General features: G+C 37.1%; 1 protein-coding gene across 2 annotated transcripts in view; it reads right to left on the reverse strand.

Moving 5' to 3' along the window:
* Positions 1-25259, reverse strand: part of dnai1.2 (dynein, axonemal, intermediate chain 1, paralog 2) — a 346056-nt gene that overhangs the window by 133217 nt on the left and 187580 nt on the right. For both annotated transcript variants that reach the window (XM_039759139.1, XM_039759138.1), the window contains 3 exons: positions 8891-9019; positions 4715-4802; positions 1204-1321 (listed from right to left, as the gene is read on the reverse strand). In XM_039759139.1, the coding sequence (XP_039615073.1) occupies positions 1204-1321; positions 4715-4802; positions 8891-9019 (335 nt within the window). The remainder of the gene's footprint in view (positions 1-1203; positions 1322-4714; positions 4803-8890; positions 9020-25259) is intronic.

A 25259-nucleotide genomic window follows, 5' to 3' on the forward strand; every position in this document is an offset into this window, starting at 1 on the left:
AAGAATAAATATGTAACAAAATTAGAAAGCACAACCAGAAGGACTAGTGTGAATTTCAGATCAATAAACACGTTTGGGCACATTACTGAGAAAGATTTTTTTTATATGTACTTGTGTATGGTATCCCTGATTCCTCCTGATGTTAAAACACCCTTCCGTTCTATATAATTAAACTTTTAACTTTGCTTTGCACAAGTCATAAATGTATTCATAAAAAGCAGCTTACATATCATTGTAAATAAACCTAAATGAGAATCTCAATGAATAACAATACTATTGCATTTGAAACTTGATATGGAACACAAGCCTTTATACACACATTGATTTTTCAAAAGTATAGTTCAGTAAAGAAGTTTTTATGCTTTAGTGTGTTCAATTTTTTTAAACTGCAATATTTCTTGGAAAAATAATGTGCTTATATTTTTAATTTGATTTTCTCCTGTATATAAACTCAGACTGTTGTAGATGTTTAAATATATAGCTAAAAACATACAAAATAAGATTCAGTAACAACATATAAAAACAGAAAACTGCAGGCCATTATTTTACTATATGAATGACATGGAAAAAATATATCTTGTAAAAAAAATGCATTCTATGATTTGTGATGCAGTTGGGGCACAAATTATTATAAAGATTCATCTTCTCTATAAAGGAAAATTTCTTGGAGTCAAATCAATCAAATTCAATAGGCTTCTAGCATTGTGCAAAGCTAAAAACTGTGCCAAGATTTCATCAACCTAAGTGATTTGATTTTTAATTATGACGTCCACAGATAGACAGGCAGATACATTCTCACAAACATCACTAGAAAAATTGGTAAAAGTCAAGATAACTAAAACATGTAAATCTGTTTGAATTATCACTTTGTTGCAATACAGATGTAGATATAGCAGCAAAACTAACACTCTCACACAAGGAGTCTCCCTAAAACTAAGCAAACCTCAACTTGTCTCACCTAAAATCAGTCCATAATTCCCCAGGCTTCTTCAAGTGTTATATACACTTTAAAATCACAGGTGCTTAGATTGGTTCAGGTTTATCCTTACATTAATTAACATGGTCTTTGTATTGATTAGTTGCAAAAGCTTCTTCTCAGATCTTCCCAATAGGTAGGGTTACTAAGGACTGAATAAATACCACTAAAATAACTAAACACTAATTATTCATCTGTGAGAAAAAAATGATAATGTTGTAACTCACCAACAGAGGGCAGTCACTGCAAGTTTTTTGGCCTTTTCATATTGGAATTTCCACAAGGGAAGAAGTGTGCCTTCCTGTTCCCTAAACTCATCAGAAGCGTCTTCAAAATATTTGAAATCTGTGGAAAATTCAGGCAAAACATACTGTATTTTTGATTACCTCTGATGCAGAACTATCTTCTGCTTGGTAATACTCTAAGCAATGAAATAAAATTTTAAAGAGGTGTTTGTAGGTAAGGACCAGAAAGTGGTGATGTGTTGAATGGTCATAAACACCAAAATCAGAATAGAAATAACACAGCTATTGTACTCCTTATGAGGAAGATGTTGAAAGAAATTAAATCAGTCCCATAACTGAAACATAATATTCAAATTGAATATGACACAACATAGTACAGTAAGTTGTAAATAATGTTCTAAATAGTAGCCAGCATGGGTTTATGAGAGGAAGGTCCTGTCAAATAAATCTTCTAGATTTGTTTGATGAAGCAACCAGAATAGTGGATAAAAACAAAGCATCTATACATATAATTCACTAAGGCAAGATACCCATGGAAAGGCAAGACACCCATGGAAAACACGCCGGAAGGGGCGTGGATTCACTAAGCTGCCGACAAGTAAGACACCTATGGCGCATGCAGGGAGGGGCCACGCCCACCAACTCCATGACCATTGGATACGATGACAACTCGCAGAGCCACGCCCACGAATTCGGACACGGCAACACAGAAAGAACAGCGTCATTTATATTCATCTTTCATGGAGGCCTCATGTACATCCAAGCCACCTTGACTGTTCATAGAGGCATGTTTCTCGCGGAGGTGAGTCGCCACATGCAGCGTGTGAAGCGGTTTGCGAGGGGTATCCCATGGAATCCTTAAAACAATCCTTTACAACTGAGGTTAAAACACAATGAAGTAAGCAGCCTTTAAAAACCGACTTTTCGGTTACGACGCACAACCTCGTGCACCATAGCAAACGGTTTTACACGCTACATACAGCAATTCGCATCCGCGACAAACATGCGTCTTATTCACTCACGGACAATTATATGTTGCTCTCTCCAGAGTTCCATCTTTTCATTCACTTTCTGTTGTATCCTCAAACCCTCCCTTTTTAGACAACTGTGTCTTTCCAGAAGTGTCCAACCATCAATAAATAATTATGCGGCATTTGTTATGCCGCGGGTTCACTATTGTGTTGTGCTCTCTCCAGAGTTCCATCTTTTCATTCACTTACTGTTGTATTCTCACACCAACCAGTTTTAGACAACCGTGTCTTTCCAGAAGTGTTTAGGATTGAATAAATAATTATGCATGCGATTGAGCGTGTGCCTAGGCATGGGTAAGCCGTTGAACCCCATTCGGGCTGCAAACTGTGGAATTCCCACTAAATGCAACTCATACGCTTCCACTATTTTCGTCCCTACCCTTTGTACACACCCCCCTCCCACATCGCTACTACCGTGGTTGGGTGTCTTGGTGGATTATATATAGAAAAGCAGCCAAAACCACACAGAGCAATGAAACGTCTATGTGAGTCACAGGTGCTTCTGGACTGTGCAAAGACGACAACGACTCAAGTGACGAGTTTGAGGTGGGCACATGAGCGGGCAGTGCATACTGAACGAGAAATCAGCAGACTAGCATGACGGAGGGAGCTGAATGGACGTCCTTCTCTCCTCCCGTTCCACACTCCGTGACTGGGTGCCGTGCACCCCCATCCTTCCATCTGGCAGGAGAAGGCGTGAAGGCGGTCCGCCAGTTTTCAGTCACGGACAATTGTGTGTTCGTTCCGTGCATTGTTACAATGTTGCTTTTCTTGCTGATTTATTACATTACCGATTTTTCAAATGTTTATTTTCTCCCTGTACTTAAAAATCATTAAAAAACCTGCCTGATTATGCGCCGTATGGTACGCCGCGGGTTGGCTAGTATAACATAATTTACCTAGACTTTCAAAAAGCATTGATACAGTCTCACACCAAAGATTAATTCTGAATCTGGAAGCAGTAGGCATAAAAGGTAATCTATAAAACTGGATCTCTAGTTGGTTAGCTTGTAGAAGGCAAAGAGCACAGATAAGAGAAGATTGTTCCACATAGAACAAGGTAATTAGTGGAGTCCCTCAGAGGTCTGTCCATGGAACACTACTTTTTCTGATTTATATTAATGATACAGATTCTGGTGTAGTTGGTAAATTGGCAAATTTGCAGATTAAACTAAAATTGGAGGGATTTCAGGTACTGAGGAGGCAGCAAAGAGAATTCAAAAAGAGTTGGACAACCTTCAGAACTGGGCAAACATCTGGAAAATTGGTTTGATGTAGAAAAGTGCAAAGTGCTACACATGGGCAAAAGGAACATCAATTATAAATACAAGATGGGAGACACTGTTATATAGGAAGGAACCTGTAAAAATGATTTAGGGGTATATGTTGACTCAACATTTTAAACGACTAGTCAATATTAGAACATTAGAACACTCTAGATGAGAACAGGCCATTCAGCCCAACAAAGCTCGCCAGTGCTCAATGCAGTGTTACCTAATTATCAGAGCTGGTGTATATTTATGAGTTTTACTGCTTTTACCATTGAAGGAAATTATTACATCAGCTAAACAGCACATCATTTTGGTGGATACTTGTTACTTCTGCTAAATAATACTTGTCTTTCAGTTGGCCCTGTGAAAACTGCCTCTCAGAAGGTTACTTAAATGTTTAGTAAACCTTGGAGAAATTATTGATCACTTGAGTTCATAAAAAACTTTACATTACTGTCTCAAAGGAAAAAATGGACATGCATCACTGAACACTTCAAAATATACACAGTAGAAAAATAAGGGGAAGTGAAGTTAATATCACATCCACTTGTGACATGTCAGTCATATAAGTATTTGGTTTATTTAGTTCATATGATTAGATTGTCTAACATATTTTGTTTACTTGTAATTAATTTACTTACTCAAAAAGAGTTGAGAATCATGAAATAAAAAGATTTTTTTTTTATTAAAACTGCAGTGTAAATCATGAACTAGAATTCCAGTTCAATGTCTTTCATTGGATATGCTTATGGAACAGTGTAAGGTAATTAGGTTTAAAATCTTGAAGAACAGATTTTACTCTAAAAGTCACAGATCCCAAGCATTTATTTTCATCAGGAATAATGTTTGATTTACACACTATTAAAAAGAAGTGAAAGTATATTTGAAAATAATAATATGTTATTAAATACCTGTAACATGTTTAAAGAAACGAGTTGTGACCATGATATACCACAGGAGATTTACTATTACTGGAAGAATGTTCAAAATAGGAATGACTGTACTACACAATACAGATTGATGTAAAATATATTATACAACTATTTTGCATATAATCAGACTCTAAATCTGTTTTGAATTAAATTTTCAGTTCTACACTGTGGAGATCTTTCTAAAAAAGTTGTAAAAATATATAAGAAGATGAAAGGGGTAGAAGCACAGTAAATATTAAAAAAAATCAAATTACCATACCTTGAGCAATATCATCAAATCTATTTTGGTTTACCATTCGCTCTAGTATTTGTACAACTTTTGAAGACACCTTGGTTATATCATCACTCTTGAGAAAGAAAAAAAAAGTTAGATTGAAGTATGTGACCAACCACCAGATGCGCTTTTATTAACAAATTCAATGCACTCTTAGTACCATTCACAAGAGAAACTAATGACAAAGACTAAAAGAAGTAAACACATGGATTCCAGTAATGTTCAGAGATGGATAATAATAATAATAATACATTTATTTATATAGCACCTTTACTAAGATGCTGAAGATTTAGAATTTATCTATTTAATCATTGGACATAAGTAATTTTTGTATAGAATATGTAAACTATGCACAAAACCAGTTACAGCAGACCCGTACATTGAACTTTCAGCTGTTAATCCCCTCGCAGGTTTTAGAGAACTACAATATATTTTAAAATTTTGGAATAATACCCTGTGTACTAATTTTTATCCTTTAATTAATGTGAAAACTCTCACATCAGAAATGCATGAGAATTAGAATAATTGAAACCTATAAACTGACCAAGCATGTATAAGCATAGGTTTGTGAATGATTAGGGCATATAAATGACTGTTACTTCCTGTGAGGGATGTTACTGAGCCGAATCTTGGCTCCTTGCAATACTTTAATAAAAAAATGTATGCAGCAGTTTGAAAGAATGGAAAAAGTAATGTGAGGGTGGTAAATTACACTTGTACAAGAAATTACAATATGGTTCTGAAAAGTGAAAGAAATGTAAACAGAGCTGGTCACTGTTTTCTTTACTGTATCTAGTTCAGAAATATTTTAGCATCCTTTGAAGTTAGGATTAAACAAGAGATATATGGAGTCTATTTGAAGTTGTTAAAGGTTTTCCTGCCTTACATTTTGAGCAAAATAATTTACCTTAATTGCAACAACACACAAGGAGGATTATGAAATATTTTTTCTCCTGCATTTGTACCTACCAAACTGAAAAATAAACTAGAAAGATTCCACTCCTAAGTAATACTATATTCTATTAACATAGAAAAACATTTTGTAGAATGATGATGTGTGAACCCCACTGAATTTGCTTTGACTCGAGTTTAACAAAATCATAGAAATGTTCTCAAACTTTGAAAAACTTTGCAAAATACATTGAAGTCAATTTTGAGTGGATTATAAGGGTACAATGGTCTTTAAATTGTCCCCAAGGGTTAGGGAAAAGTCCACCAATTATGCCTGATTGGAAAGTGTGACCAAATATGTGATCTGAGCTATGAGGCAGCAGTGCTAACCACTGTGGCATAATGCTTCAAACAACAAAAAACAAAGAGCAATACCATAAACAAAATCCAATAACTGGTCACAAAGTAACAGTAAGTAAATAAAATATAGATAATGGAGTTCACAGACTTCTAATTTAGTGGCACACATTGGTCCATAAAGCTGCAACATAGGATTGCCTTGTTTCATTGTTTAAAGTTGTCTCTCCAGGCACAACAAGTCTTTTTTGTTTCCCATGTATCTGAGCAGATAATTAATAATTTCTTCTTCCATTAAGAAGAAAGAAACTTATTATTAAATGCTAAATTATTTCATAGCAGGTCCTATGTTTTCTGGTGAGGGGAGGCGTGAGTTAATTTGCATACATAATTAGTCATGAGATGCTGCCGGCGTCAGCTCACAGGGATCAGTGCTTTATATCCTGTGGCAGTACTTGTAACACTTCACGTTTTTTGTTTAGTTATCCATAAATGAATGCAGGGTGGAAATCTGACAGTGTTTCTCGACCTTTGTGGCTTCTGAACCACTTTTTACCCGTTTAAGTTCACTGGTGACCTAAATACAGCAATCAAATCAGATATGGTTTGGTATCTCTGCCAGTAGCTTGGTCACTAGCACTCTGGCATGCTGTAAATTGATAGAAAAAATATTTTTGATCTATACACTTGTACCGCTATCCCCGGGGCAAACAACTAAACCCCGAGTTAAGGCACGATTAGAAAACTGCTAGTGTAAAGCAGTTCAATATCTATCGGGCAACGTGACCAACGCTCGTCCTTTTATTGACCTGTCCCAGCCTAGCATTAACCACAAGCCATGACACCAAATAAAGAAGAAGCTAAAGAACAAATATATTATTTTACATATATAAAGAAAAACAAACAAACAAATAAATACCTAACAATCAAAACCCTCCTCTCTGGTTTAAACACATGATGTTCGTAAATAAGAAAACCCAGACTGTCCAAATGGGTTTACTGTCCTTATTGTTCAGGGCAAAGAGAAACCCTAACGGAATACGCCGGCTGTCGAGCCAATAACAATAACGTTTAGTCCTACCGGTCCAAGATATTCGTCAGCGAAATCAAAGAAAAAAGAGTCCGTCATCAGAGACGCGTCTCCCTTGTGTCGCTGAGTCTCCCAAAAAGAAAAAGAACTTGTTCCAGCAGATCCATTTCTTGGCGCTATCTTGTCCTTCTCTTTGCTCCGCCACAAGATGTCTCCCTTTCCCCCCTTCTTTTCCGGCTTTTAAGTTTTCAACACCAACCGCCCTGTCCGAGTTATGACCTTCCCCTTAAAGGTGTATTTACAGCATCCTTTTTCCCTGTAATGCACCCAAAGAGGCAGCAACCGCCCACAGAATAATAGCACATGTGGCATCCGCTACACACTTAATTTGCATTTAATACAACTTACAACTTCAGAAATTTGTATTTATGTCATGTGTATATTATGTATTAGGATTTCATTTCCTTAAACATAAAAACCTCACAAAAATGTGACTAAATAGTATCTTTTTTCTTTTTCTGTATACTTCTAATTTTTTTTTTTACCTTTGTATGTGTATTGGTCCTAAACTCCTTTACATAGAAAAAAGTGGTCTACCTAGAATTAGTCCTTGAAAAGTGTGCACAGTATATCTTTAAATGTGTGCATCACTCCTTTTCTAAAGGAAAGTTTACTATAAATTGAAGTTGACTATTTACTATTTATTTTATTGGTTCTTTGAAGATTAAACGCTAGTAAATTAAATACTGCTTTACCAGAAAATGTAGTGGTTGTTATTTACCTAGAATGTAATATTTCTAGATTACATATTTTTAAATTCATAATTTCTGTTTTAATAACACAAATGCTCCTGTAATAATTAGGACAAATGCTGCAATATAATGGTGTGTATTCAAATTTTATATAATACTTGTAAATACATACTGTATAGAGCCCTACTTTGTCAAGCTTCCACTACACTTGGGAGTGCTTCTGGGCCTCACTAACAAGCCACCTGGAGTACTCCCAGGAGCAGTATAAAAGGAGCTGCCTATCTTCATTTGGAGAGCCAGAGTCGATAGGGAGAAGATGATGCTTGCCAGAGAAGGAGTGGAGGAGGAAAGACAAAGAGAAGCCAAAAAAGACAAAGTGCTGTGTTTATTGCTGTGCTTCATTGTACCGTGATGAGCAGGTGGAAACAACTGAAAACCATTTCGCATTAAATAAAGCCTGTGTGTTGCTGGACTGGTGCCCAGTGTCTATGTCAGATTTGTGATGGCCACAGTATACAGATGTACTTTTGATTTATTTTTTTGTGCTGTTTTTGTCAATTGGGCTGAGAACAAGTATGCAAGTATTAATTGCACTGTTCTATACACACATTACAATAAACTTGCCATATTTGGCAAATCCAGAGATTTTACATTTAGGTTATTCACTTCCAGGTTATCTTATTAAAATATCCTCCTTTGACTGAGAGAAGTCCTGCACGTACTCTTCTTTCACATGCATTATGTGCTTTTTAGCAGTGTTTTACTTCACAAAATGTTTTTTTTTGCCAAAACATTTTAGACTTTGAAATATTAATTTCATTCTTTTAATGACTGAATACCTTCTTGTGTATTAACCTGGATTAAAATATTAAATATTTCTATGAGAAAAATGCATTTTAAAATAAATAAGAACAAAGTCACAACAAATATTTTCTACATAACTATCAAGACCATTTAAATTCAAAGGTCTAAATAATCGAATCGGTGACTAATTAGTACTGTCAGGGATGAAAATCTAAATTACCCCAGACAACCATGTTTTGCACATGCATCAGGATACAATTGACTTTTCCACTATCTATATAAATAGGTGATCAAAAAACTGCTGTCAGACAGTAATTTTTGCCCTACCTGGGATTCAGTGGTGCTTTGTTTTTTTTTACTCTTTTCATCCTCTTTCTTAACAGGTGGCGCTTTTTGCTTCTCTTTAGTTCGCTCCTGTTTTTGTAGTTCAACAATGTAGTAGTCGTAAATTTCCCACTATGCAGACAAAAAGGAAAAACAGTGAGGTGAAATTCAAGAAAAATCATAACATTCAGGCTTGAACATAATGTTTTATGAATGAGTTGGAGTGAGTGCTAATCACATTAATGCAAATGAAAAATGTTGTGTGTTTGTTTGATATATTTTGTTACAGCAGAAAGAATTGAAAATAATCTAAACAATGTGAAACATAAACAGCAGTCACTATAATTAAAGGGTAGTGGAGTTTACCTGTTCAAGTAATTATACATTTGTGCAAAGTGACACAAGGTCTTATAAACCATTTATTTATTCTGCTCATTCTTTTTGTAATGCAAGTACCACTGTATTAAAGTATATGCTGTAAACTGCATAAAGTTAATTGTAAAAATCTCCGGAAATAAGTGAACCAGTGGCATCATTGCTCACGTAATGAGTTGGTAGTGTAACTCAGATTCCAATAATCAAGACAGCGACATTAACTGTAATGGGTATTGCCTGCCAATCACCTAACTTGTCCTTTCAAACTACCAGGAAGTAGTGGACTTGCATTCATGCAATTGGAACTGGTTTAATTACTTTGCTGGAGTGCATTTCTTGAAAACAGAGCTAAATTCAGTGACACATTTATATAGTAACTTTGACAATAATAGTTTCACACCATATATTCTTTGATCTATGTGTTTCATACAGATCACTGGCAATGAGGTTGTGGGGACAGGTTTTCAAATTATGGGAACCAAAAACCTTACACAATTGTGCAATATTATGCATTGACAAAGAATGGTTCCTTGTGGTCTAACTTGGAAATTGGAAAAAATACTTAAAATAATGTTTTAACTTTAGCACCTTCCTGGAATCTTATTGTAAAAATACTAAAACACTCTGTAAAATGTTTGCAGAGTCTGAAGATAGAATTGTGGGACTACTGAAAACATCACAATTATATAATCCAGTGAAATGTGTAGTACAGTCAGTCAGTCATTTTCCAACCCGCAATATACTAACACAGGATCACGGGGGTCTGCTGGAACCAATCCCAGCCAACACAGGGCGCAAGGCAGGAAAAAATCCCAGGCAGGGTGCCAGCCCACAGCACCAAGCACACACTAGGGACAATTTAGGATCGCCAATGCACCTAACCGAAGCACCTGGAGGAAACTGAAATAGACACAGGGAGAACATTCAAACTGCACTCAGGGAGGACCCGGGACGTGAACCCAGGTCTCCTAAATGCAAGGCACCAGCACTACCACTATGCTGCCATGAATGTGTAGTACAATTCTTTTCTAAAATCCTGGGTGATGACTTCAAAGCATCCAGAGATTGTAAGTGCATACAACCTTCCAAAATGCTTTATGGTCAGATCTAACAAACTCAAATTGCCTTAGCCGGAGCAACAGAATGCCATAAAAGTCAGCAGTGATTTGGAATGCTGCTCAAACATCTGAGCGCTCTGCTGCACACAGTATAATCGGCTTTGTTATGAAAACTATACAGATGATAGAGGTTAAAGTGGCAGTGGAAACCCAGTTAAAAACACTGAGCATAGGATTTGCAACAAATTCTGATTTAGCTATATAGGTGAATTTCACTGTACAGCAAAACATTGTGGAACACAAAGGGGCCCTGGAAATGCACGAAGGGAACCAAGTAGCCCTAGTTCCTAGAGAGATACTGTACATTGTTTTTTAGAATGCAAAGTCCTGAAATAGATACAGACAGTATGAGGCTGCACTTTTATTTTTAGTAGATCCCAAACTGCCTAAGTAGTACAGAATAACATGGGGGCAATCTACTAAACAGGATCACTCAACAATAATAGCAGATGACTAAAGGGGAAAGACCCTCCTAGGCCATATAAAAGGGGACTCCAACTTCCTCAGTCCCTTTATTTAATGGCAAGTGTCAGAGAGATGTAGAGTCTGAAAAAAAGAGGTAAGGTTGTGCATCCTGAGGCTAATCTGCACTTAATGTGGGGACATAATGTTTTGAATGTCAAGAAAGGGAACATAATTTTATTTATAAGCAGAGAGCGGATCAGCGAGCGGAAGCAGAGAGCGGATCAGCGAGCGGCGGCGTCTCCCACAGGCACGTAGCCCTTTGAAAGCACACGAGCAAGTTCACCTGAGATAAAGCCGGCAGCTGACCAGTAGAAATAACCGGCAGTGAGAAATTAAAGTCGATCGCTTAGCGGGTGGTGGAAACTTAAAGCGACGGTGATTCAGCTCAACACGGAAAGCGCAGAAGCACCTATAAAAACGGCAAAGATGACTTCAACATTTAATGTAAGTTCTATCTGCTCTCTGCCCATCGAGGGCACGTTTATATGTTGTGTGTCCTGCAGTATGTACAGCTCAGGTTTTCCGGCCGACAGTGCAGATAGCTTCACCTGCCAAAAATGTTTAGTTAATTTAGAGTTGGTCGGAAAATACGAATTGGAGGACCGCGTTAGGAATCTGATAGCGATTAGGCAAACCGAAAATTGGATCGACTCGGTTTGTTTAGACAATTCGGCTACATCTGATTCGGCTTCAGTCTCTCCAGGTCCCACTGTAGTCAGTGCGAGGCCGAAATCAGCAGCACCAATTCAGCCACAGGGCGAGTGGGTAACAGTAAGACGGGGGTCTAAGAATCCAAAATTTAGTCCCCCAGCACCCAAGTGCCTTGCAGGGGCCAAGATTTCTGGCATAAAGGCCGCATTGGACCGTGTTGCCGACGATGAAGTATCTACCTTATTGCTGCATGTTGGCACTAATGATATTTATTTACAGCAATCTGAGGTATTAAAGCGGAACTTCATCTCTATGCACCAAAGCTAAAACAAAATGTCGGAATTTAATTGTATCTGGTCCCTTACCAAGATTGTATAGAGGGGATGTGATTTATAGCAGATTGCATTCCTTTCACTGCTGGCTAGAAACCTGGTGTGCAAATAAAAGCATAGCATTTGTGAACAATTGGGATGATTTTTGGGAAAGGCCTGGATTTTTCAGAAGAGATGGTCTTCATCCTAACTGGAGGGGATCTTATGTATTATCCCAAAATATGGCAGCAAAACTGCCTGGTTGACTGATTAGAGCACCATCCAGGCCGCAGTCATGTGATCTTAAATCACAGGCTGTTGTTTATCCCACCTGTTATTTTCCTGAAGCTGTTACCCATAATCCCTGTTGTGGGGCATCCAGTAAATTTAGTCTTGAAACAAACCATAAATTAATTGATAACCAAAAATAAGGTGTATAATTAGACCAAGGGATAAAACCAGACACTCCACCAGGGGCATCTGTAATAGAAATTTAATTCAAATTAAAACAAAAAATATATCAGCAGTTCAGAAAGAACCATGCAGTTTTAAATGCTGTTTATTGAACATTCGCTCTCTTGGCACTAAAGCTGTTTTGGTAAATGATATATATTAAGTACAAAATCTGATCTGTGTCTTCTTACTGAAACCTGGCTTAGTAAATGTGACACTGTTCCCTAGCTGAGGCGTCACCAGATGGATACTCGTTCCTTCATAAGTCTAGAGATTCTGGTCGAGGAGGAGGCCTTGGAATAATTCATTGTAACAAAATGCAAATCACTCCTAAAAATTTAGGCAACTTTACATCCTTTGAGGCATTCATTTTAAATATTAAAACAGATTCCAACACAATTATAGTGCTAGTCTACAGACCACCAGGGCCATATTCATTGTTCATGACTGAATTTAGCAACCTTCTGTCTGATTTGGCTATAAATTATGATCACGTAGTTCTGATGGGGATTTTAATGTACACATTGATGTGGAAACTGACACTTTTAGCAAATGTTTTACTTATTTGTTAAATTCAGTAGGATTTTGTCAGATTGTCAAAGGTCCAACTCATAATCATAACCATACATTAGATTTAATTATAACTTACAAAGTTGAAATTCAAAATTTAAATATTACTCCATTAAATGTAGTTATTTCCGATCACTTCTTAATTACGTTTGATTTAGTTCTGCCCATGCCAGCACTCGCAGATTAAAACAAAGACAGTGCGACATCTAGATTGTAATTCTGCTTCAAAATTTATAGATACCTTGAGTAAGTCGAGTGTAATTGTGGAAAACCATTTAGATCAGTTAACATCAAATGTAAACGTGGAAAACAATTTAGATCAGCTAATATCACATTATAATGTGACCTTGAGAGATGCTCTGGACACAGTGGCTCCCCTAAAACAAAAGTAATCAAAGCACATAGAAACTCTCCCTGGTTTAATGAAAACACTCGAGCTCTTAAATTAGAGTGTCGAAAACTGGAGCGCAGATGGAGAACAACAAAGCTACATGTCTTTCAAATTGCATGGACAGAGAGTGTTAATAAATATAAAAAGGCCCTCTTTAAAGCTCGCTCAGAATACTATTCTACATTAATAGATAGCAATAATAAAAATCCTAGGGTACTTTTTAGAGCAGTGGCTAAATTAACAAATGGGAATTCAGATCAACAGTGCAAAATACCAACAGATATTAGCAGTACAGACTTTATGAACTTCTTCAATGAGAAAATTAAAAATATAAGATCCCAGATCTCAGCATCACAGTACAAACCAAATACTAGCTTAGCAGACCCTGTCTCACATTGCATTCAGCACTTTAATAATTTTAATCCTGTAACTGAGCAGGAAGTCTTAACTTTAATTTAAAATGAAGCCCACTACTTGTTCCCTAGATCCAGTGCCAACAAAACTAGTAAAAGTGCAATGGATGTTCTTGTAGCACCATTCTAAACATTATCAATAGTTCATTATTGCATGGCACAGTACCTGATGCACTAAAAGTGTCAGTCATTAAACCTTTACTTAAAAAGTCAGACCTAGACCCACACATACTAAATAACTATAGGCCTATTTCAAATTTACCATTTCTCTCTAAAATACTAGAGAAAGTAGTCGCCAGTCAGCTTCAGTCACACCTTACGCATTACAATTTATTTGAGAAATTCCAGTCTGGCTTTCGCACTGGTCATAGTACAGAAACGGCACTAACACGGGTTGTAAATGACATTCTGATATCCTCTGATGAAGGAAATTCCACTGTAATTATGTTGTTGGACTTAAGTGCAGCATTTGACACCATTGACCATTCTATTTTACTGCACAGGCTAGAAAACGATGTTGGGCTTACAGGCCCGTGCTCGCTTGGTTCAGTTCTTATTTATCAAATCGATTCCAGTATGTACAGAAATGTGCTGACAGTACTCCATCATTATACACAGAAGTTGAATATGGTGTCCGCAGGGCTCAGTACTGGGACCTTTACTGTTTTCACTTTACATGCTTCCACTGGGATCTCTCATTAGGAAACATAATGTTAATTTTCACTCGTATGCAGATGACACCCAGTTATACCTTTCATTTAAATCAAATGAAGTTTCTCCGATGTTGTCTTTAATTAGTTGTGTTAGTGAATTAAAGGAATGGATGAATGAGAACTACTTGTCTTTAAATACAGATAAAACAGAGATGTTAATTGTTGGAGGGAATGACGCTGATCACAGCAATATTTTGTCGTCATTTAACTCAGTTGGAATCCCAATTAATTTTACTGAATCAGCCCGCAATCTAGGAGTTATCTTTGACTCTAGCATGTCATTTAAAGCGCATATTACAAAGTCGTCCAAAACATGTTTTTCCATCTTAAAAATATTAGGAAATTAAGGCGCTTTCTAAATAAACAGGATTGTGAGAAATTAATTCATGCATTTATCTCTAGTAGGATTGACTACTGCAATGCGGTGTTCACTGGCTGTTCAAACTGTTCTCTATACAGCCTCCAGTTAATCCAAAATGCGCTGCAAGAATTATTACAAGAACAAGAAAATATGAACACATAACCCCAGTTCTTAAATCTTTACACTGGCTCCCAGTTAAATTTAGGGCAGATTTCAAAATCCTCCTTTTAACATATAAAGCATTAAATGGCCAAGGTCCGCTTACTTGTCTGAACTTATCATGACTTACAAACCTGAGGCACATTAAGATCTCAAGATGCCGGTCTGCTTAGGATTCCAAGGATTAATAAAATAACAGTGGGAGGTCGAGCTTTTAGTTACAGGGCCCCTAAACTGTGGAATGGTCTTCCTGCTTCCATAAGAGATGCCCCCTCGGTCTCAGCCTTTAAATCCCGGCTGAAGACTCACTACTTCAGTTTAGCATATCCTGACTAGAGCTGCTGATTAACTGTACATACTGCATCTCTGTTGTTAGTCATTAGCACTATAACATAAGTAACATGATAATTATATTTGAATACTAACCCTCACCTATTCTGTTTCTTTTCTCGGTACCCAAATGTGGCCATTGGTGCCACGGCCCACCTGCCAAGTTGTTTGCCTGCCTATGGTAAAGTCATCCCTGATGGAGGATCACAGGAATCATGGGAAAGAGGGTCCTTTCATCGGAGCAATGTTTCAGCCGTGGCATGGCCAAATGGAGATGCAGCTAGATGGATGAGGTCTCCAGGACTCTAAAAATATCCAAACCTAATTATGTCATATCATCTACTGTTAAACCGTAATTCTAAAATTTTTATTATGCTGTCTTAAGGAATTGTTCTGTTGTGTATATTGTATTGTATTGACCCCCTACTTTTGACACCTACTGCACGCCCAACCTACCTGGAAAGGGGTCTCTCTTTGAACTGCCTTTCCCGAGGTTTCTTCCATTTTTCCCTACAAGGTTTTTATTGGGAGTTTTTCCTTGTCTTCTCAGAGAGTCAAGGCTGGGGGGCTGTCAAAAGGCAGGGCCTGTTAAAGCCCATTGCGGCACTGTGATTTTGGGCTATACAAAAATAAACTGTATTGTATTGTATTGTATTGTATTTGTCACATATAAATTATACATGTAGCAGCAAAATGCTTAGTTGCTCAACTCCAATGATTGTGCCTTTCAGAATATAAAAGAACAATAATAATTATACATTTATTAATGTCAAAAATCATTACTAGAATTATACTGTAAGAGCTATTTGTTAGTCAGTAAGGTTATGATTCCAAGAAGTATTTTTTAACTTATGTTAAAATATTTGCCTATATATTAATGCAGTCCATGGATGATTGTAATATACAGTAATTCTCACAAGCTAAATTGAAATGGAATATTTTAATTATTCCTTATCCCTCTGGCTACGACTTGGCTATGATTTACCTTGCAGCTGGTAAGACATAGAGGGCCAACAGTTTTCAAACCATATCAAATATGACCATATTGAATGTGACATTTGTATAGAGCATACTGAATTTATTAAGTAAGCATATGTACAGTAAGTTTGCCATAGAGAAATAACACAACCTTATGGTATACAAAGTAACTGATGTTTAACAAGAAAAAGTTAAGTTTGTAGAAGAAACATTTTTCCCTTTTTATCCTGTTTAATAATTTTTTCTTCTTTATTTTTGTGTGAAATGTTTTGCTTCTAAGTATCACTAAAGGTTTTTAAAATGAACTTTATTGGACTATGAAACTTCTTTTGTTATGCATTTCTCTCATGCTGGAATCATCCTACCTACTATTGCAACCCAGTAGCTGCTTGATTTAGGGAACCTGGGGAAGACACAGCTACAGATACAGTTCTGATAAATAATATAAAATAATTAAATAAATCTCTCCTTTATAAAAAAAAAAAATTGGAAGGAGACAACAAGTGATTGTCTCAGAGACACTTTCACGTCCCTCAAGATGAGTCTTCGTGCCAAGCAATGTAACCACGCCCGGGGCCGGAAGCCCCATGAGACAACAGCTTATGCAAAGAGATTTGGAAAAGTCCTGCATGGTTATGTCAGACATTTCTTGTAGAGAGAAAGAAACGATATTCACAGGCAATTATACGTTGTGATGTCACAATGTACTGTACTTCCAAACACGGAATCAAAATTCAGTACGATATTGATGAAAAGGTAAAAGTGAAAAGAGATTGAATATTTGGACATAGCTGATATGACAGAAGTACGCCGCACGAAATGCAGATCACGCGGTACAGCAGCAGCAAGACAGCAGCTGATTGAGCAAAGAGGAGGTTAAAAAAACTTATACATTTCCCATTGTATCACCTATTAAGAGGGGGTCTCAGAGGAGCGATTGCATCTTCTTGGGGTGCATTCAGCCGCCCTCTTCACAACACAAGCGGCACAGACTCAAAGTGGTTGGCGAGTACCACAAGCAGACAATTGAGTAAAGCAAGCAGAGGGCGAAGCCCCCTAGTTAAAAAAAAAAAAACTTACATAACTTAATGTAACAGAGTTATCAATATGGAATCATGTATTTCTAGACAATTTCCCTTTTCAAGGTGTGGATGGACTGTGGGAAAAAGTTTCTCTTCAGTCTCTCTGAACTGGGCTGCAGCACAAAAAAAAGTGGCCGGTGTTGGGATGGCTGTTTACACAGATAATTTCCTTTACCCTGGTCCAACATCACTTGGTGTAAATGTCTTGGAGGTTTGAGAGTTCACACCCAATGATACATTCAGTCGACTACATCACTCTCTGTCGAACTTTTTGGTCCCACTGTGTGCTGTCTCCAAAGCAGGTAGAAATACTCCCTCTCACGATAATGTCGATGGTGGATTTATAGAAGTTATTTAGTAATTGGTAGGGCAAACTGAAATACAAGGTTTCTGAGGTGGTAAAACATTGTTATGCATTCTTTACCAAGGTGTCAGTGTATTTAGACCAGGTTAGGTCCACTCTAATGTTAAAAAATAAGTATCTGAAGCAGTCCATCCTGCTTGAGTCCTGTTAATATTGAGGGGGTGATAATGCCTCTGCTGGTTTCTCCAAAAGTACATATCAGTTATTGGTTTTATTCAAATTGAAGAGTAGACTGTTGTCTTGACAGCAGTTTCAGACTCTGTACTTCATTCTGGTAAGCCATCTTATTTTTGTTTGATATCAGGCCTACCACAGCTGAGTCATTAGCAAACTTGACAATGATTTTAGTCACGTGCAGCCATGTAGTTATATGTGTAGTGGGGGAATAGCAGAGTGCTCAGAACATAGTTCTGTGCAGCCTATGTTGAGAGTGAGGGCTGATGAAGTGTTGCTACCCACTCAAACCATCTAGGGTTTCTGTCAGGAAGTTAAAAATCCAGTTGCATAACAGAGAGCTCAGATGCAGGCCCCAGACTTTGGTGATGAGTTTGGAAGGGATTATTGTGTTAAAATGGTAATCTAAAGTTAATAAATATTATTCGTACATAGTTCTCTCTCTTGCTATCCCGTTGGGTGAGTATGCTTCTTTTGGCAGAGAAGAGCATATCTAATTCTTGACTAGCCTCTAGATAGATAGATAGATACTTTATTAATCCCAAGGGGAAATTCACATAATCCAGCAGCAGTATACTGATACAAAAAAAAACAATATTAAATTATATAGTAATAAAAATGAAAAATGAAAAAAAAATAAAAATAAAAAAGCAGACAATAACTTTGAGTAATGTTAGCATTTGCTTCCCTGGGTGGAATTGAAGAGTCGCATAGTGTGGGGGAGGAACGATCTCCTCAGTCTGTCAGTGGAGCAAGACAGTGACAAAAGTCTGTCACTGAAGCTACTCCTCTGCCTGGAAATGACACTGTTCAGTGGATGCAGTGGATTCTTCATGATTGATAGGAGTTTGCTTAGTGCCCGTCGCTCTGCCACAGATGTTAAACTGTCCAACTTTACTCCTACAATAGAGCCTGCCTTCTTAACAAGTTTGTCCAGGCGTGAGACATCTTTCATCATTATGCTGCCTCCCCAGCACACCACTGCGTAGAAGAGGGCACTCGCCACAACCATCTGGTAGAACATCTGCAGCATCTTATTGCAGATGTTGAAGGATGCCAACCTTCTCAGAAAGCATAGTCAGCTCTGACCTTTCTTACATAGAGCATCAGTATTGGCAGTCCAGTCCAATTTGTCATCCAGCTGCACTCCCAGATATTTATAGGTCTGCACCCTCTGCACACAGTCACCTCTGATGATCACAGGGTCCATGAGGGGCCTGTGCCTCCTAAAATCCACCACCAGCTACTTGGTCTTGCTGGTCTTAAGATGTAAATGGTTTGAGTCGCACCATTTAACAAAGTCTTTGATTAGCTTCCTGTACTCCTCCTCCTGCCCACTCCTGATGCAGCCCACAATAGCAGTGTTATCAGCGAACTTTTGCACGTGACAGGACTTCGAGTCATACTGGAAGACTGATGTATATGATTGAACAGGACTGGAGAAAGTACAGTCCCCTGCGGCGCCCCTGTATTGCTGAACACAATGTCAGACCTGCAGTTCCCAAGACGCACATATTGAGGTCTATAAACACTTCATTGCTGAAGTCATTCAGGCAAGTTGGATGCGATTTCTTAGGTACAAGAAAAATGCTGCATTTTTTAAAACATATTGGTACAATAGAGTGGGCAAAGGATAGATTAAATATTACAATGAAAACTGGTACATGCTGATCAGCATGAATCTTAAAAAAACACATCCTGAAATGCCATTTGGACCTGTGGTCTTTCTGGTGTTCACTTTCCTGAAAGTTCTCCTTATGTTGTATTCCAACAAAGTAAGCAATGTTTCCTCAATGATCAGTTCTTCTATCGTGTTAGGTTGTTGGTGGATGTTAGTGGCATACACATCTAAGCATGCATAGCAAACTGTTAAACTTCTCTGCCAGAGAGTTGTCAGCACACACAGTGGGGGAACATGTTACTTTATAGTCTATTATTGTGCACATACCTTATGATGTGTGCCTATGATTGAGCAGTTGAAATTGTCCTTTCACTTTTTCAACCGTATCAGCAGCTTTCATGACTCTCCTTAGATTGTATGAGTAGGCTTTGTAAATGTCCCTATTTTCATATTTGAGCATTGAGTTGTACACAGCTGTGCACATGTTTAATACATCACAAATGGTTTTGTCCACTCATGGTTTCTGGTTTGGGTTGGTCCCGATGATGACTTTGGATGCTGTTTCATTTGTAAGATATCCAATGTAGCAAGTCACAGTTTCCATAAACACTCTTGGAGAATGGCATCTGATTGGTATGTCCAACACAAGACCTCACACATGACTGGAACTTCTTGGATTAATTTTTGTTTATATCTGGTCATAAGAAAGATGCTGGCTCAGTCAGATTTGTCTAATGGAGGTACTTTGTAGTTATCTTTACACAGACTATAGCAATGACCCAGCATCTTGTTCCCTCTGAGAGAACATAGGTTGTTGATATCACCAGCCACAATGAGGGCAGTGTCTAGGTTGTCATTCTGGTGGCGATAGAGTGTCTCATACAGTTCCATCAAAGCAGTGTCGGTAAAAACTTCTGGTGCCATATACACAGCTAGACAATGACCAAACTAAACTCCTCTGGAAAATGAAATGGTCTGAATTTAATTGTCACAAGTTCCAGATCAGGCAAGAAGTGGTGTGATAAAGCAATTATGTTCCTGCAGTCAAACAAGTTGTTATTAACCATGAGACATACACCTCCAATTTTTGATTTGCCAGACCCAGTTGTGTACATACAGTAAACAGAAATAGATTCAGCAGCCGAATCACATGATCTGGTACTGTTGGGGTCAACAATGTCTCCATAAGACAAAGGATGTTACAGTCTTGAATGTCTCAACTGGAATTTTATTCTTGCTCTGATATTGTCCAGCTTGTTCTCCAGTAACTGGACACTGGCATATAGAACACTGATAGCTGGTGTGCTTAGGCCCTCAGCCTGTTGTGCACTCCTGCACGTTTGTTTTTTTTTTTGTTTTTTTTTTCAGGTGCATCTGCTGTTGCTGCTGCTATTTTCTTGAAGAATCTCACTCAGCCAAATTTAGTAATCAAAAATAGAGTCAGAAAACTGGTACATGACCTGCGAGCCATGTAAAAAAAAAATAATAATAATAAATACCACAAAATAAAAACACAACCTTATCAGAGCAGGCAGAACAGTATCAGTACTCAGCGGTGCAATCTTGAAGTATAAATACTGTTGCACAGAAAATATTCCAGAGTGAGTTCGAGTCGGGAGTAGATAAGAATTAAATTCATTTGGAGAGGAGGATGAAGAAAAAGAAAGGAATAAAGAGTTGCTGTTTGCATGCTAAAGAAATTATTAGGAGTATTTTAACCTGTGACTCTTAAAGGTAGTGTGCCTTGTGTCTTGTGTAGCTGTTTCTGGGATTTGCAGGCTTGAGGTGCCAACATCCCTTGTCTTCGATCTGAAGTTTATCTATCTCTGAGGTAATACTGGTGAGATTGGATGAAGATTTAGACAGCATCTGCAGAGTATATGAATTAATTTAAAAATATGTACTATTTGATGATCTTGGGAAACAATGGGAAAGGAAATGGAGCTTTCTATTAAAATTTCACAAAAAGAACGGAATTAAGCTAGCCAAAAAATGTATTGTAGCTAATTTCATGCAAAATACTCCATAATTCAAATAAAAATTGTTTATTGTTCACATAGACTTTGTCTAAAATATCAAGATTCCACCATTCAGTGATGTCTTCAAGTGCCTGCATCACTAAGTCACATGATTTTGGAATGTTCCAAACATGAACCATTTGGGCAACCCTTTTTGTACTGTACAGTATATATCTCAGGCAGCACTGAATCTAAACCTGTAATGCTTTATCAGCAGTATGTGGAGTAAAGTCAGATGGGATAACATTGTGCTATGAGAAATCTACTGCAATATCCTTTGCCACACTACTTTCAAAAGAACTTATTTTGCTCAAGTACAAAACTTTTAATCTACCCTCTAACTCAGTGGGAAGGCGGTATTCTGTATCAGTGGTTCTCAATTGATGCACTGCCTCTAGAAATTGAGATGTTTCATAGTACCACCGTTTTGCAGGCTTAAATTGTTAGCTACTAAATTCTTATTTTGCACACGTAAACATTTCAGACAGTTTTTTGGTCTGGGTATATATTTTTCTGTACACTGTATATAAGCTTTTTTAATTAATTATTTTCAAATTTAAAAACATTAGTGTGGTTTCAAATGGAATAAAAATGAGAAAGCCTAAACTTTCCATACATTTAATTTACATGATGTCTACAGTTATATGGGAATTCAGATTAAAAGAAGGAGAAAAATAACTCACAAGTTGTATAAAAATGCAGGTTAAAAAAGAAAGGAAAATAACTCAAAAATGTATTCAAGTCAATGTAAGGCTAAGCCTGCTGCACAGCACAGAGTGTGCTAATGTTGGGATAAAAGTGTTTCCCCCTTCAAAAAAAAAAAAAATCAACCTTGAAATGTGGTTCCCAGACAGCAGCAATCCTATATTGGATATGCTTCAGGAAATGGGGAGCAAGAGAAAGCATTACCTTGGACCTAATATGAGTAGTAGGAAACTTCATATTTGCCTAGGTTGTTGTGGGGGGCACAGAAGAGGAGAACGGGACTTTGTGGGAGATTCAGGAGTAAAGTCTCACAGAAGGAATGCTGTGAAACAGACAAACAGAACTGAAGGTCAGCCAAGGATGGAAATATAGGATTAGCCGCTGTGTAACCAATGGTCCCTTTAAGGCTATATTTTACCCTAATTTGTTTGTATTCCCTAGTACCTGCTTAATTTCCACTGAGAACCACAGTTCTATATTATATCAAACCGGAAAAATATCAAGTACTGTATCTGTTCAGGATTTTTCAGAATTTAGCAAAACTCATTAATACAATAATAAAGTATGTACAGTATATCAGGCCTGTGCAGAACTTTTCTTTTTTATTTGCCATTTCATTCTCTATGTAAAACCACTTAATTTATTTTTTAATATATTTTATTTTCTAAAACCAAAAAATTACAATGGCATGCTATTCTATCAAACATACAATAAAATAACAGATACAACCATTTACTTAAAATGAATTAAGGAAAACTAGAAACACAAAGGAAAAAATATCTAACTTTTAATATATGACATATTTACTTAAAAATTTGGAAGTGAGCATCAGTAGGCTCCAAACTATTCTATAACATTTCAGCAATTATTTACTGCTCTGATGCTGATCTTTCTGATCATAAAACAGGTCATTACGATAGCAACTGACAAGAAGAATTCATAATTAATTGCAGTATTACAGTATTTGAAGGTTCCTCTAGAGTTCCTCTTTCTCTTGCACAATTTGGCCCCAAAACTAATCAGCACATTGTCATTTCTTAAGTTTTGAATTTGGTATTTTTCTGTCCAGTCGTTTTAGCTCTAGACCAACCTGTGGTCCTGTGACACACAGACACACACCTGCATCGAGATATCACTGTTTTCGGTATAAGGGGACCTTTAAACACTGAAATCTGTTGAAAACCAGAAATCAAAATTTTTGACGAATGTAAAGCTTTTGCTCCTCCCCCACAGACAATAGGTTATAGTGGGGGAAGGTGCAAAGCAAAAAAGCTACAGTAGTTTAAAAAAAAAAAAAAAGTTTTGGACAAATCCTCCAAGTAGGAATTTGATTTTATTTTTCTAATTTAAGATAATATAGAATATCACTTACCCACTGAATTATAGAAGGTGTGTTGGGTTTGATTCAGTCAAGCAAGAGAAATCTGCGTGCAAGCAGTACTGTGTTACCACTGTTTTTTCCCTACACACCTCAATGCATTCAGGGAGCGCACCAAATATCGTAAATTCTTTTGACCAAAATGATGTTAATTCAGTAAATTGCCAAAACATAAGGCCTAGAGATGCTGGAGTAAGATGGCAGCGCTCAAAGGTTGGATGTTGCCCTGGGTACGACTGGAACATTTTTAAACAAGATAAATGTGATCAATGAAAGAACATTAGTTGAATGTGACAGAATGTTACATATGTACATTAACAAGCAGTTGAACAGGTGGGCCTAATAAAGAGGCTGGTGAGTGTAATGCGTCTATAACCAGTAAGTGTATCTTATTAATGTGTGTCAGCTGACTAATTAGTTATTTAAGCATATCCCAAAAGTGGGGCACACCCCATACAGTAAGTAATAGAGGATCATATCCAAATTTTAGACAGAATGCATGAAGTTGAATAGTGTTTGCACAAGTAAATTTAAAAATGGCAATTAATTTTTAAATAGTATTTCATAACTAATCCGAAACTTTCAAAGATATATGCTGGTCAGTGGGCATGAAAGTACCATTTTTTGGCATATGTCAGATGGTAAAAAATAATAACAGTTGCAGCTTTAAGGTAATGACCCACTGATGACTGTAAGTCTCAGCAATGATTCAGGGCAGCAAGTACTGTAGTTGGTGCTTTCTGAGAAATAGTTTTTGTTTTCTTTTTCTCAACCTGCATGCATAAACAGTGGTCAGTAAGAACAGTAAGAACTGAAGTCCTATAAGTTAAATAATTACATGCATAAAGAATATGTTTAACTTCAAAACAATAGAGTGTGCTTTCTCCCCAGATTAAGCAAACACTCTATGGCCAAATGATGGAACTCACTGGATATCAGAAATACAAGTTGCATGAAATTTAAAAGAAGTTATAGGTAAAGAAATCAGAAGTATACATGCCCAATGGATGGTGAATGTTTACATACCAAATATAGATTAATGAGCATTAATTATTTACTTGCAAGATGAATAGTTGTGCAATTGTAAGGGGTTTGGAGTCCTGTATAAGACAATGCTATACTCATAAAAAAGGACAAGTGCCTTAAATAGTTGTGAGGTGAAAACAAGGTCTGAATGTAACATATTATGCTATGCTGATTTCTTTAGCCATTCTTTATGTACGGTTTAATCAAAAAGAAGGTTTACATATTTTGATGTACAAGAAAGTGAAGTTTGAAAAAAGAATAGATTATCCACAACAGTTAACTGTTAAGTGGTTAATTTGATGAAAAAGCTTTTGCTGATTGTAAATGTGTATTGCAGGTTTAGTGCTCAGTGATAATACAGTTACATGGGTAGATTATCAAGTCATTTGTTAATGATCACTGGCATAGGGACTACATCAGGAAATGCAGGCATATGAGAATGATTCTGATGTTTAATACCGCTCTATAAAATACTATGGGGTAGGAAGTATAAAGTCCAAGGGATCAAAACATAGAAACTGTGATTTTGTGACATCTTATTGAAATTTAAGAGATTTGTATTCTGCACAGATAAACTAAAGAGAGTTAAAATTTAAGAGGTTTTGCTAGAAAGAACTAAAACTGACCCCGATTGAGAAAATTGCAGTATAAAGAAGATTCTGCAAGAATATTGTAAGTCCAGCTAAGTAAACCTGACTGCACATAAAATGGTTGTG

This window comes from Polypterus senegalus, chromosome 7 (genome assembly GCF_016835505.1).
Source record: "Polypterus senegalus isolate Bchr_013 chromosome 7, ASM1683550v1, whole genome shotgun sequence".
Lineage (NCBI taxonomy): Eukaryota > Metazoa > Chordata > Cladistia > Polypteriformes > Polypteridae > Polypterus > Polypterus senegalus.